The 13,340-nt window shown below is 38.2% G+C and overlaps 1 protein-coding gene across 1 annotated transcript in view; it reads left to right on the top strand.

Annotated features, from left to right (window-relative positions):
• LOC145681387 (uncharacterized) overlaps positions 1–12,100 on the top strand; it is a 30,242-nt gene extending 18,142 nt beyond the window's left edge. Inside the window, exon 4 of the mRNA XM_081753037.1 lies at positions 11,333–12,100. Coding sequence (XP_081609163.1) covers positions 11,333–11,483 — 151 coding nt within the window. The 3' untranslated portion in view covers positions 11,484–12,100. The remainder of the gene's footprint in view (positions 1–11,332) is intronic.
• The last annotated feature ends 1,240 nt before the right edge of the window (positions 12,101–13,340 follow it).

The following is a 13,340-nucleotide window of genomic DNA, read 5'->3' as shown; positions in this document are numbered from 1 at the left end:
ACATAATAAAACGAAGAATTCTTCAGGTGTTTCAAAGGGAATGAAAACAGCACATTCAAATATGCCTTTGGGGATTTCATTTCAAACGAAATCATGGATGAAATTTTACACTGTACAAACCGCGAGAGAAGAAGGCAGTTACGTTGAAACGAAAAGAATCGGAAAATGTTAGTCTGGACGAAATGAATACTTTTCTTGGGATTTTGTTACTAGTAGGAGTAGAAAAAAGCCGGGATGTGCTAATCAGGGAATTATTCCTCTCTATGAAGACAAACCCAATGTTCAAAGTTACTATGTCTGTCAGCAGGTGTGAAGACAAAGAAAGCCTTACGATTCGATCATATACGTAAATTCAAACAAGAAAGACAATCGTCGATTATTCTTACAGAAACTTGCAGAAAATTTAATGAAACCGTAGATGATTCTAAGATTATACATACTCAACTTGCCACTAGCAACAATTAATGTTTTGAAAATTTGCGGAATTGAAAAGGTGCAAGACAGGACAAGTGGTGAAAAGATGTGAAATTTTTCCATACAATATTGAAAGAAATATTATATTGGCATGCTTCAAGTGTGATAAAAGCATTTGCAAAGAACACAGTAAAATGATTTGCAATTCATTCGTTTTGTACATACAAAAAGTCGTTCTGAAATTACTAAACAATGATGTCATTTACATACAACAATATCAGTAATTGTATAAATATTGCTCTTTTGATGATTATAGTACCATTTCACAGAGATGAGTATAGAATTTTAAAATAAAGTTCCAAATTTTCAAATATATGAGTAAACTGAAAATAGTATATTTGAAGAAAATATTTTATTGCAGTGTTTTTTTTTTGTATTTTTTACTACTTGTAATAAATATAAAATACTTGTAAACGTAGTTTTCTAATTTATATCCTTATGAAAATGTCCATTGTTATTTTATTGTATAATAAATTAAGCCATTACAGAGCTGCAAGAAATAATTTGCAAAAAATTTGCAATAGAATTTTTAAACCATTTAAATAACCTCAGAGGCCCTGCATATGCATTAGCGTATATTTTCTGAACCATGCAGACAAGGGTTAATAGAGAGATTAAAGTGGAGAAGGGATAATATTCTTGAAGCATTTAATCAATTGAAGATATCTGCTTTTCTCTATTTCTTCAGCCATTGAAGAGTGAAGTTGTGTTTTCTCTAGTTTTAGCTTTGAAAAATCTCTAGAGGAATTGTCAAGAAGTATTTGTAAGCTTTGATAAGCTCGGTGCACATCACACAATACATGTTGTACTCGTAGATCAACTCGTAAATCAACTTGTAGGCACATTTGACGTATGACTTTTACTGATTGCTAAAAAGATTTTGTCGTTTAAAAGCGTCATAGTATTTTGAGAATTGGCTCAGAGCGCAAAGTGAACTACATTTGGAAAGGCGTCGGGCCAGTGTGGGCCTGGAAGTGTATCATGCTTAAATGGTTACAGTTTAACTTCGACCAAGTAACACTCCTAGGATGGAAGCAGGTTTACCAGCCATACAGTAATTTATCGTGATATATGATAATTTAATCTTTAATGCTATATACGACAATGCCCTTGCGATAATAGATGAATATACGATAATTTTAAAGATGAAAATTGATAATTTTGTTTTCTGAGGTTAGCATCTCTGGATGGAAGAAGACAGTTGTTTATGCGCTGCTGATCAAGAAATGCCTTGAGGCTTTACTCTTTAGTGATAGTGATACGGCGAGTGCTGAATTTTTATCCTCGTGTGTTCCATACATTGGTGTACTTTGTATCTGTGACTTGTGTTCACCTATCAGTTTTTTGTGTCGTATTCTTATCTACTCTCTATACTTTTCTTTTCCGCCTTGATGGTGGCAACTTCTAACGGTTCTGTGCCTAACCAGGCCACTTTGACGACGATTAAATCTACTTCTTCTACAGCCATGGTGATTGATTCTACTGATAATCTTTCAACTCCTGAACCTACTATTACTACTAATGTTTATGCAGCTCATCATTTGGGCCCTTATATCGTTCATGTCACGGGTTCTGGTAGTATCGGTCGACAACATCCTATGAAATTAGCTCGTTTACTACATACACATGGTGCTGCAGACGTATTGGATTTAAAACAAGTTGGTCGTAGTTTACTTAAAGTTTATTTTCGCACTGGCTCTGCAGCGAACCAATTTCTTACAAATCCGTTACTACAGGCAAATAGCTGGAAAGCCTATGTGCCTAACTATCAAGTTTCCTGTAAAGGTGTCATTCGTAATGTGGATCCTTCTCTCAGTGAAACCGATCTTCTGTCGCATATAAAGAGTTCAGCTAAAATAACGCCCGTGAAGCGTATATTTCGTACCTGTTTAGAGTGCTCAACCTTCCTCTGCAGCGGGCAAGGGGGCTCCATCCCCCGCGCTCCCTCCCCGACCCCCGTCTACATCCTCTTCTTCCTCGCAGAAAACACCTACTGGTACAGTTGTTTTAACCTTCAATACCAATATTCTGTCCGACTATTGTACCCTTTTTTATATGTGCCTTCCAGTGGCCACTTATATACCTCAACTGAAACAATATTATAAATGTTTCCATTATGATCATTGTTCACAAAATTGTAAAGGGTGACCACATTGCACCACTTGTGGCTTAGAAGGGCATTCTTCCTCCGCCTGTACTGCACAACCTAACTGTCTCCATTGTTCCGGTGCTCACGTTGCCACATCCCGTACCTGCCCCAACGGACCCTCCAAACCCAAATCAATCAGCTTATGGCCCCGGAAAACCTCTCCTTTCAAGAAGCACAACGCCGAGTGCGTACTACTACACCCTCTCCTGTTCCTTTGTCCGACACAGTTTACCTCTCAAGAATTGAATACCTGTTTACAAGTACTGAAATCCTTACCTTCACTTCCATCATGCAATTCTTAACTGTACCTCTTCCCATCATACTCCAATGGAACTTGCGCAGTTGCAGCCACAAGGTTTATGCTCTCAAAACCTCTGTGCCTACTTTAACCCCGATTTTATATTCTTACAGGAAACATGGGTTAAAACTCCTTCTTCCCGTCTCCTTTCAATTATAATTGGTTTCATGTACTTCGTGATGATGGCTACGGTGGTAGTTACATCGGAATCCGTAAATCCCTTACGTATTTTCTCCTTCCCGCCCCCCTTACCTCACTCCGAGATACATTGTCAGGCCATTCGAGTTGACTCTGTCACCTTCATCAATATGTATATACCTCCTCATCTTCATCTGCTAGCCTGTGACTGGATCTCTCTTATTCAAAATTTATCCTCTCCGTGGTTTCTTGGTGGTGACCTTAATTGTAATCATCCCCTCTGGGGGGCTGCATTTTCCAATACAGCCGGTAATGAATTCTATGATGCTTATTTTCATACCTCTTGTTATCTTCTAAATGATGGCACCTCTACTCGTATTCCCCGTCTTTCCGAATCTCCTTCTGCTCCGGATCTCCGTCTCTGCTCTCCTTCTCTCAGTCGAGTCCTCCGTTGGGAAGTCTTCGCTGACGCTTTCGGCAGTGACCACTTCCTACTTCTTATCCACGCTTCCTCCTCTCACCCTCTTTCTCCGTCCTTGCCTTCGGTTTTACCTCACTCTCCTCCCTCATTTACTCGCCTTTCTATCTCTTTAGACTGGGCTCACTATAGAACTATTCTCCAACATTTACCATCTGCACCGCCTTCCACCTCTTCCCATGACCAAACAGTTCATTTTCGCCATAAAATTGCAATCAGCACCCGTCAATCACGCTTACAGCCTTCTGTTTCCTCCTTTCCTACTCGCCGTCCCGCTCCCCCGTGGTGGACCTCTGACTGTCAAAAATGGTTAAACCAATGTTTCCATGCTCAGCAAACCTATCTCCAAACACGTTCCACAGCTAATTTTCTTCTTTACCAACGTGCACAAGCTCTTGCAAAACGCCATATCCGCCTCTCTCGTCGTTTAGCCTGGGAACGATTCTCTTCTACTCTTTCTTCCGGTACTAAATCTTCTAAACTTTGGTCCTTTTACTGCTTCCTTAATCGTCCGGTTCGTTTCCTTACATCTGGGATACATATTTCTTCCTCATGGGTTTCCCAATTTCATGCCCAATTAGTCCCGACTACGACTATGTTACCTCTCATTTGGTTCTCCCCCTCCTTTCAAGATCCTACACATACTCCACTGGATTCTCCATTTTCTCTCCGTGAATTGACCATAGCCCTTCCAAAACCCAAATCCACCACTCCCGGTAAAGATGGCGTTTCGTTTAGCCACCCTCAATACCTGCCTGCTTCTCTTATATTAGAGCTGGACCACTGAACATATTCCTCCACTTTGGAAGGAATATGTTGTTCTTCCTATCTTAAAACCTAATAAAACCCCCGGGGTAGTTAATCATTACCGCCGTATAACCCTTTCTTCCTGTTTTTTAAAAAATCTTTGAGCATCTTATCAAAAATCGTATACAATGGTTTGTGGAATATCATAATCTTCTGTCTCAATATCAGTTTGGATTTCGTGTGGGGCGATGTACTTATGGCTATCCCACTACTTTGGTTTCTGATATCTGGTTGACCTTCACTCAACGTAAATCTCTGTACGCAGTGTTTTTGGATCTCGAACAAGCCTATGACACTGTTTCTTTCTATTATCTTTTAGACGAACTCTGGCAACTTGGTCTTCCTCCTAAATTTATTCGTGTCATTCATAATTGACTCATTAATCTTACCGTCTACATCCGCAGTATACTTCCCCCAGACTTACTTCCCAAGGCCTTCCCCAAGGTTCTGTTTTAGCCCCCCTTTTATTCAATTTATATCTTGCTCGTCACATCCGTCATCTTGGTAATACTGTTCGTGTTTTATGCTTTGCAGATGATATTGTCGTGTACACCCGCCTTTTCCCCTTCCCTAGCCTCAAATCTCTTACTACGGCTCTCACATCCTTCGCTTTTTGGTGTGATAAATATAATTTTTCAGTTAACTGGACCAAAACACATGTTGTGGAATTTACCCGGAAACGTTCTCCTTCTCCTCTCCAATTAGTCATCCATGGTGTTTCCATATCTCAAGTCTCATCTGTTAAATATTTGGGCATGTACTTGGATTCATCTTTACGTTGGACGCCTCATTATCGATTCCTTCAAGCTAAAACTGACCGCTATCTCCATCTTCTCCGTACAATCAGTAACCCCTGCTGGAGTGTTGACATTCGTCACCTCCTTACCCTATTCCGTCAAGTTTACCTCCTTATGATTACCTATAGCCTTTTTCTCCTTTCCCCAAAACCTGTTAAACGTATTAAAACCATCCAATCACTTCAATACCGCACCCTTTGTCGCACACTCTTACTCCCTCCCACTACTGCCGCCACAGCGCTATTTTCGGAAGCACGTGCTCCTTCCCTAACAATTTATGTTAAATTCTTCAGTGATACCTTTTGTTTTTCTCGCTTCCCCAGTACCTCCACTGTTTTCCTACCCTAACTTCAATTGTTATCATACCTACATAACTCATCTCGTCATCGTCCCTATCATTCCTCCCTTCATCTATTACAGTATACCATCCTTTCCCCTCTCCTTCCCCTCCTTTCTCGATCTCGGACTCATTTGCCTTATTTGTATTATTTTCTTTCACCCTTAGATCTCAATATCAAACTTCCCCCCTTACCCTCCCTCTTCGATCGGTCTTCATTATCCCAGAATTTATGTTTCGCTTTTCCACTCCTGGCTTTCTCACTTCCCCTCCAACACCCGCTATTTATATACAGATGGCTCTAAATCACGTGACTGTATCGGTTCGGTTTTCTACGATTCTTTTCTCAATCAACATTTCAGTTACAAATTGCCCTCTTCTACTTCTACCTTTCAAGCAGAAGCTTACTCTGTAGCTGCTGTCCTCAGTTACTCTCTTCAAAATTCTTATGCTATAGTATGTCTTGTTACAGATTCCAAATCACTCTTTTCCACATTACAATCATATCCTTGGACTTCTACAACTGACCGTACTATTTTAGAGATCAAATCGTTGGTAGCACTACGTACCACTCATGGCTTTTCTGCTTTCTTTTTACTAGTGAAAAGTCACGTGGGTGTCGATGGCAATGAGTCAGCAGACCGCGCTGCACGTGTTGGCAGTTTGTTTGGTCACCTGATTTCTCTCGAACTCTCTCCCTCCTCTTTCCGCTCCCATTCTCTCTCTCATCATCTACAGCGTTGGGAACATTATAATTCCCAAAGGCCTACAGCTAATTGGTACTGGCATCACCCTTCCCCTCTAACCTCCCGTTCTTGGTTTCTTTCCACCTCCCTCTCCACCTTTCAAATTTGTCTCTTACTCCAACTTCGCCTTGATGTCGCACCTACTCCAGTTCGCCTCTATCGCCTCCATCAACGTCCCTTTCCTCGCTGCGATTGTGGAATGAACCTTGGTACAGGTTATCATTGTTTTTTTTTTTTTTCATGTCCTCTTTACTCCCTCTATCGTTCCCAGTTCTACTCTCTCTTGTATGCTACTTATGGTTCGGGACCTTTCAACTTGGATTCCATTCTTTTCACGACATCGATTTCTCTCCTCAATTTTTTTTCTCTTTTATCTCTCTAACAATCGCATGTTTTCCTGCAGTACATAGTGCTCTATCTTGTCTGCCGCTTTTCTCTTAATTTTCAGAGTTTATTTCCTACCCTATTTGATCTATTTTACATTTTTGTTGTTACCTCTGTAAATTACCGACAGGTCTTATTCAAGGCGGTGGCAACATTCCTGCGTTGTATCTGGCGCAACAGAAGTGAAGTGAAGTGAAAATGCCTCGAGGGGTGCTTCGTAGCAAATTTGAGTTCGCCAGACCAGATCAATTTCATTTTATTTTATTGATGGTTAAAGAGGTGCTTATTGGGAAGGCCAGCAGTGAAGCTATTTGTATTTTATTCCATGCTGCTATGACATTGAACTAATGGGTTGACATTTTCCGTGTGGTTTCAGTCCAACCTGAAAGGAAACCAATGAACGAAGTAGAGCGTTGGCTTCGCATTCGGGTTCGATTCCCGCTGCCGACCATCCTGACTGGAGTTTTCCAGGGTTTTCTTCAGTCGTGCCAGGTAAATGCCGGTATGGTACCTACTAAACAGGTCCTGGCCGATACCTTCCCAAATCCTTTCCATTGTTGTTGTTGTTGTTAGATATCTAGTAAACAATGACCTCTGAGCTGTATCTGGTGATAGTTAAATGAATAAATAAAATAAATGAAATCATTCTTCGTGGACCGAAACTTTATAAAATTATGCTTTTCAAACTCCTAAGTTCCTCATGAAATATTATCATATGGTTTCGGTTGTATCATGCTTAGTTAGGATATATTCTTTTATTTCATTTCCTAATCACAATAGATATTTTATTTTTCTTTCGGGTCATGAACATTTAAATCACAACTGTAATGGGGAAAGTTGAGGTCTTCATGCAAACCAAACAATGCTGTTTGTAATTTGTTTTGATTGCGCGTGTAGTGATATTGAGAAAGAAAAATACAGATAATTGCACCACAGAAAAAGAAGACATTTATTGCATGCTTTGGTCATGCGTCCATCAAAAATGTCTAGATTAATAACACGCGAGTGTGTCAAAGTGTATAGCAACGGAACAGTGTTTGTGTAGGAAACAAAAACATAAAAGCATGCAACGGTTCAATTCCAATATCCATGCTTGTGTCTTCCTACAACGTGATTAATGGCCTATTTGAATTATCAGGAGTAGCAATGCATTTATTTAGTAAACAGTTTTGTTTCAGTAGTTGTTATAAGTGTAGATCGTGATTGTCGTTTTTGTTTCGAGAAGAATGACCTCTTGGAATGTTTACTGTGTCTTCTGCCACCTTTAATCATTTAGTTTATATTTCGTTTATTTTGCACACGCTTCCACCTGCTAATCAAAGCTAAGAACAGCGACACGGGTTGTTGAAAAGAGCTCCTTCGTGGCTAAGCAGTTAGCGTGTCCGCCTTTGGCGTGGAAGACCCGGGTTCGATTTCCGGCAGGAGCTCATGTGGTTCGGATTCCACGTTAATCAGTAGGTCCACGTCTCATATAGCCTCGCTGCTGAACGGGACGTTAAATTCAAAATCACCTGACCTAACGGGTTATTAATTTATAGGAAGTTAGCAATTATTTTACTCCACGTAGGACAAGCTGCATTCCAGCCAGTTTTGGAAGCGTTCAAAAGTAGTTCTGCAGAAATTGGCAGAACATTAACAATTCCTTTATCAATGAAACTGTAGAGGGTATATGACAAATGATTTACTTCTAAGGAAGGGAATATTATAAAATCTCTCTTTCTGACCTGACACCTTGATTTCATGTAGTCATTTCAAAAAATAATAAAAATGTGTCTAACATATTTGAATCTTAGGCCAATAATAGTGATAATTCTGAAGTATTTTAGTGGACTATGAATTGGACTTTTGAAAATCTCCTCTACAAGGTAAATTCTATTATTTACTGGCAAAAGTTAAGAACCATGGCAACTCCTTTCTCCTTCGAATAAAAGTCAAGTGTGATATAAAACATTAAGTCGTCATTAATTTTTGAATTTCTGAAAATCTTAACGTTAGACGAATATTGATTACAAAAGCTCATCCGTGTAATCTAAATGATCTTTGAAAATGTTATCATATAATGACTTCGTGCAATCTTATTTTCTACAAATTCAACAAATTGTCTATTGATGCAGTTAGAATTGATATCAAACAGGCGTTGAGACAAGGTTTTCCAGTCATCTTAGTGCAGCAGATGAAAGGCATCAATTATAATGTGACAAGCCAACACCCTCAAGGTGGGATTCCTATACCACTGTTTTTTGGCGACCCTCAAAATTCACGTTTAAAACCAGTGAAGATTCTTCATGACTATTATCGCATCACTGTTGATATAATTCAATGTAGATATAATTCAATGTTTTGGATGTCAACGCATAGATCATACTTTTAAGACATGTTCCACCATACCCCGTTGTGTTAAATGTCCGAAGCTCCACCTCACTGGGAATGTGCAAGAAGACGTCCGCCCATTGCGTAAATTGTGGAGCCGATCACCCCGCTAATTTCAAAGGATATCTGATTTTCCAGCAGGAGAAATCACGCCGTGGGAAGCTTCAATCAACGGCTTCTACTCAAGCTGCCTCCGTCTGCAAGGAATCTCTTGCGGCTAGTACATCAACACATTCCTACGCCACTCGTTTACGGAGTGCTCAGAACATATCTTCCTTCGAGGACACTGATTCCACAAACTTGGCTACGGCTGTCAGGGAGTTACTTCATATATTCAAGGAATTAAACTTTGCCACGATTTTTTTTTTCAAAATTTGGAAACGAATACCGCAATTGAAGCAAAAACAAGACCGGATGACCAAATTCGCCATTATCACAAAAATAATAGTCAATATTCTGGACAACGGAACCAACTAAGAAGTCCATCAAAAACAAAAATTAAATAAAAGTCAAGCAGTGCTTTCTTTGGACAAATTAGGAATAGGTGATGCATGGTACTTAGCCTAGACCCAGCAACTACCAATGAAATTGTTACATGTGTCAACAACAAGCCAATCAGCAACTGCCAATTCGAGTGTATAAAGAACAAGTACTGAGGAAATCTACACTCAGAGGAGGCCGAGGAACATTTTCAGAGCTGCGACAGTAGCGTTCTCTGATCTCTTCACATTTATCAACTCACAGTCGACTCCACTTAAATAGAAAGTATGAGGTTATCTACCTCGATACTTCATATAACTTGTCAAGATTGCATTTGCCTCTAAGGTAGAACTCATACACAGAAATACCTGAAATAGATGTCTCTAGTAGTCATTGTTTATCTTGTATACGGTCCGTATTTATCGGTGATACTTAATCAAGATTCAAAACGGGTCTACAGTAAAGCTTACTCCTAGATAAAATTTCTTTCTTGAAGCAATTCTTATTCTTAAACATGTTTTGAGAATTTCACAGCGAAAATGTATCTTGGTCAAAGCTACTCGCCTCGTCTTGTAGAAAATATTTAACTTTTTTTTTAAATATACTATCCGGCTTTAAGTGCTTTGCATGTACCTTTCTGACCGTATGATTCCAATGGGAATCACAAACTTTCTTGGCTTACATAGCGTATATATCGTGCCGACAAGTTGTCTTGTACGTCGTACTTCTAGCTTTTGCCAACGGATGGGGTTGTGTACGCCACGATTGCTAGTTCGCGCGCACTTAAGGGTCTTCACTAGAGCGAAATTATACTACCGCTAATTTTAGAGTTTTTCTGAAATATCTTCTAAACAAATAAAAATATTCGAAAAGCAGAAACGTAGTGAACTAGACAATACGATTTTGCATGTTATACCTTTACCACAATTCACCAATCTGCTTTTGGTATGCCACTATTTACAGAACCCGCAAAAATGCTAAATCTATCTACAGTTGCAACTTGAAAGCAGATAAATGAGCTGTGATAACGGTATCACATGCAAAATCGTATTGTCTAGTTCACTACGTTTCTGCTTTTCGAATATGTTTATTTGTTTAGAAGATATTTCAGAAAAACTCTAAAATTAGTGGTAGTTTAATTTTGCTGTAATGAAGACCCTTAACATATAATCCATTGAAATAAAAGACTTTCTTCATTTCAAAAACAAAATTCAGGTCAGAAAGGGTTAAGATCTATGGTCGGTTGGGTCTCCAAGTAGTGCCTGTGAAGCGCTCGATGTGCTGTAAGTGAGGTTTCAACGTTATATGAGTGTCACAAAAGAAGTCAAAATAGGTGACTGCTCTGGTTGGAGTGATGGGAGAGTTTTGAACCTGAAGTGAGAGTAATGAGTTTCGATGCATCTTGAAACATTTGTAAGGTGGTATGAAAGTTACAGCTTGGGTTTTCTCTGCGGTAATAGAGAGGTTGAATCATTCATGCTGTCAAGTTTTTTTTTTTTTTTTAATCCATTGGTTATGACAATAATTAGTGAAATCAAAAACTTGTCGTGAGAAATATTTATAAATAAGGTCAAAATGTACGTCTTGTATAAAACGTATGTCTTAAAATCTCACAAGTAGGATTATGAAACAGCAATTCTATTCTCAAGGCCAAATCTTGAGATACATTTTCATTAAGACAGATCTATGAATACGGCCCTACCAAGCTATGATTCGTCATTACCGCAAGGTTTAGATCTAGAACTTAGCAAATATTTCCCATACCTTTTATAGAAGATTACCTTCGTTACTGTAGCAGTAAACAACAAAATAAAATTTCTAATTTCACAAAACAGGTTTGAAACAAAATGATTATTAGTTATTCTTTATTTCAGATACCCAGAAGCGAAAGATCCAGATGAACTAACTACAGGGATGCATCAACTATACGACGCAGCACGCCACAAAGGACTGCAACAAGATGATTGTGGGAATCTTTTCTACGAGTGTCCTATTTCCTTTCTAGAGGAGCAGGAAGAATCTTGACTAACTTCTAAACAAATCACAAGAAACAGAGAAACATGTGTATTATATAGTCTGTGTAATGAAGCCTTGAGTTTCTCGCTTCAATATAAAATACATGTAACAAATCGTGGAACCATGGAACAGTTACCGGAACAGTCATTCATCTCTTTTTTTTTCTTTTTTTTATTTTAGTGATTAAGTTAAAAGAGAATGGAGATCATAAACAATATACAGGGTGTTGCAAAAAGTGTCACAATATTTTGGGAAGAGTTTCCTTACATCAAATTAAGAAAAACATTCATACATATCTGTACTCAAAACTTGATATTTTCAGAGTTATAAGATGCTGAAAACGTGAAACAAGTGAAATTTAGAAGTTCATAGCTCCACTACTATGGGACCTATCGTAGTCGGGTCAAAACATCATTGAGGAACTGGTATATGACCTATCTAAATACCCATGTTTAAGGGGGCAGACTACTAAATATTTTTGAAAAACTAATAATTTTTCTTTTGCCCGTTTTTCGTAAGTGGAAAGAGGTAATAAAATGTAACTTATCTCAGTAATAGATAATGTTATTCTACACCCGAAAATATGAATCGGAAGAATTTTCAGTGTTACCATCCATAGAAATTACAGTGTGACCAGAATTTGAATTACTCAAAAATCTAGGTAAAGGCAGCGACTAGAAAAATGAACTCAACGGTAATTGATGACTTATCATGCTGTCTATGTTCCTTGTTTACTACTTTTTAAATAATATTTTTATTTATTTTATAAAACTTACATAAATTATTACAAAATAAATCAGTTATTACAAAATAAATAGAAACATTATTTAAAAATGAGTAAACAAGAAACATAGACAGCATGATAAGTCATCAATTACCGTTGAGTTCATTTTTCTAGTCGCTGCCTTTACCTAGATTTTTGGGTAATTCAAATTCTGGTCACACTGTAATTTCTATGGATGGCAACATTGAAAATTCTTGCGATTCGTATTTTCGGGTGTAGAATAACATTATCTATTATTGTGGTAAGTTACATTTTATTACCTCTTTCCACTTACGAAAAACGGGCAAAAGAAAAATTATAACTTTTACAAAAATATTTAGTAGTCTGCCGCCTTAAGAATGTTCCAGTCCTTACACACCAATTTTTAGACAGGTAGGTGGAGAGTGATCAAATACTCCCAAACAGCCTCTCTAGAAATATTTGTGCAAGTACCGGAGGTTCTGAAACATGGATATTTGTATAGTTCACATACGAATTCCTCAGTGATGTCTTGACCCGACTACGATACGTTGCATAGTATTGAAGCTATGAACCTTTAAAATTAATTTTTTCACGTTTTCGGCATCCTATAACTACGAAACTATATGCACTTTCGACCACAGGTCCATATGGACTTCTTTCTTATTTTGATGTGAGGAATACGGTATATTTCCAAAATTTTGTGACAAATTTTGTAACACCCTGTAGATAGTGATCCAGGTCGTATTTTCAAAATACTATCAACTACGTGTATAACTTTCCAAACCTTTTCATATACTCCAGAAATTTGGGTGCATAATGGTGCAACAATAATTGGGCACCCAGATTCATACGGAAAGTCTTGGAACAATAATTGGGTCCTACAATAGCCTTTTACGGATACTGTCTGGCTCGCTTTCTATAATTTTCATTTTATCCACTGTCTTTAAGATATTTGCTATTTTTTTTTTTTTTAAGTGGATGTGAGCTTATAAAAGAAAGAGCCTCAAAAGCTGCGAATGAGTTTAACACTTTTTTTCTTCTTCTTCCTACATGCAATCAGCGCTGTAACTTAAATTTTTTCTTACGTTGAGCAACCATTAATATGCGTATTTGGTCCCTCT

Source organism: Thermobia domestica, chromosome 3, assembly GCF_964235325.1.
Source record: "Thermobia domestica chromosome 3, izTheDome1.hap1.1, whole genome shotgun sequence".
Classification (NCBI taxonomy): Eukaryota; Metazoa; Arthropoda; class Insecta; order Zygentoma; family Lepismatidae; genus Thermobia; species Thermobia domestica.
The sequence above is the reverse complement of the archived record's forward strand: the minus strand, read 5'-3'. Positions and strand labels throughout refer to the sequence as shown.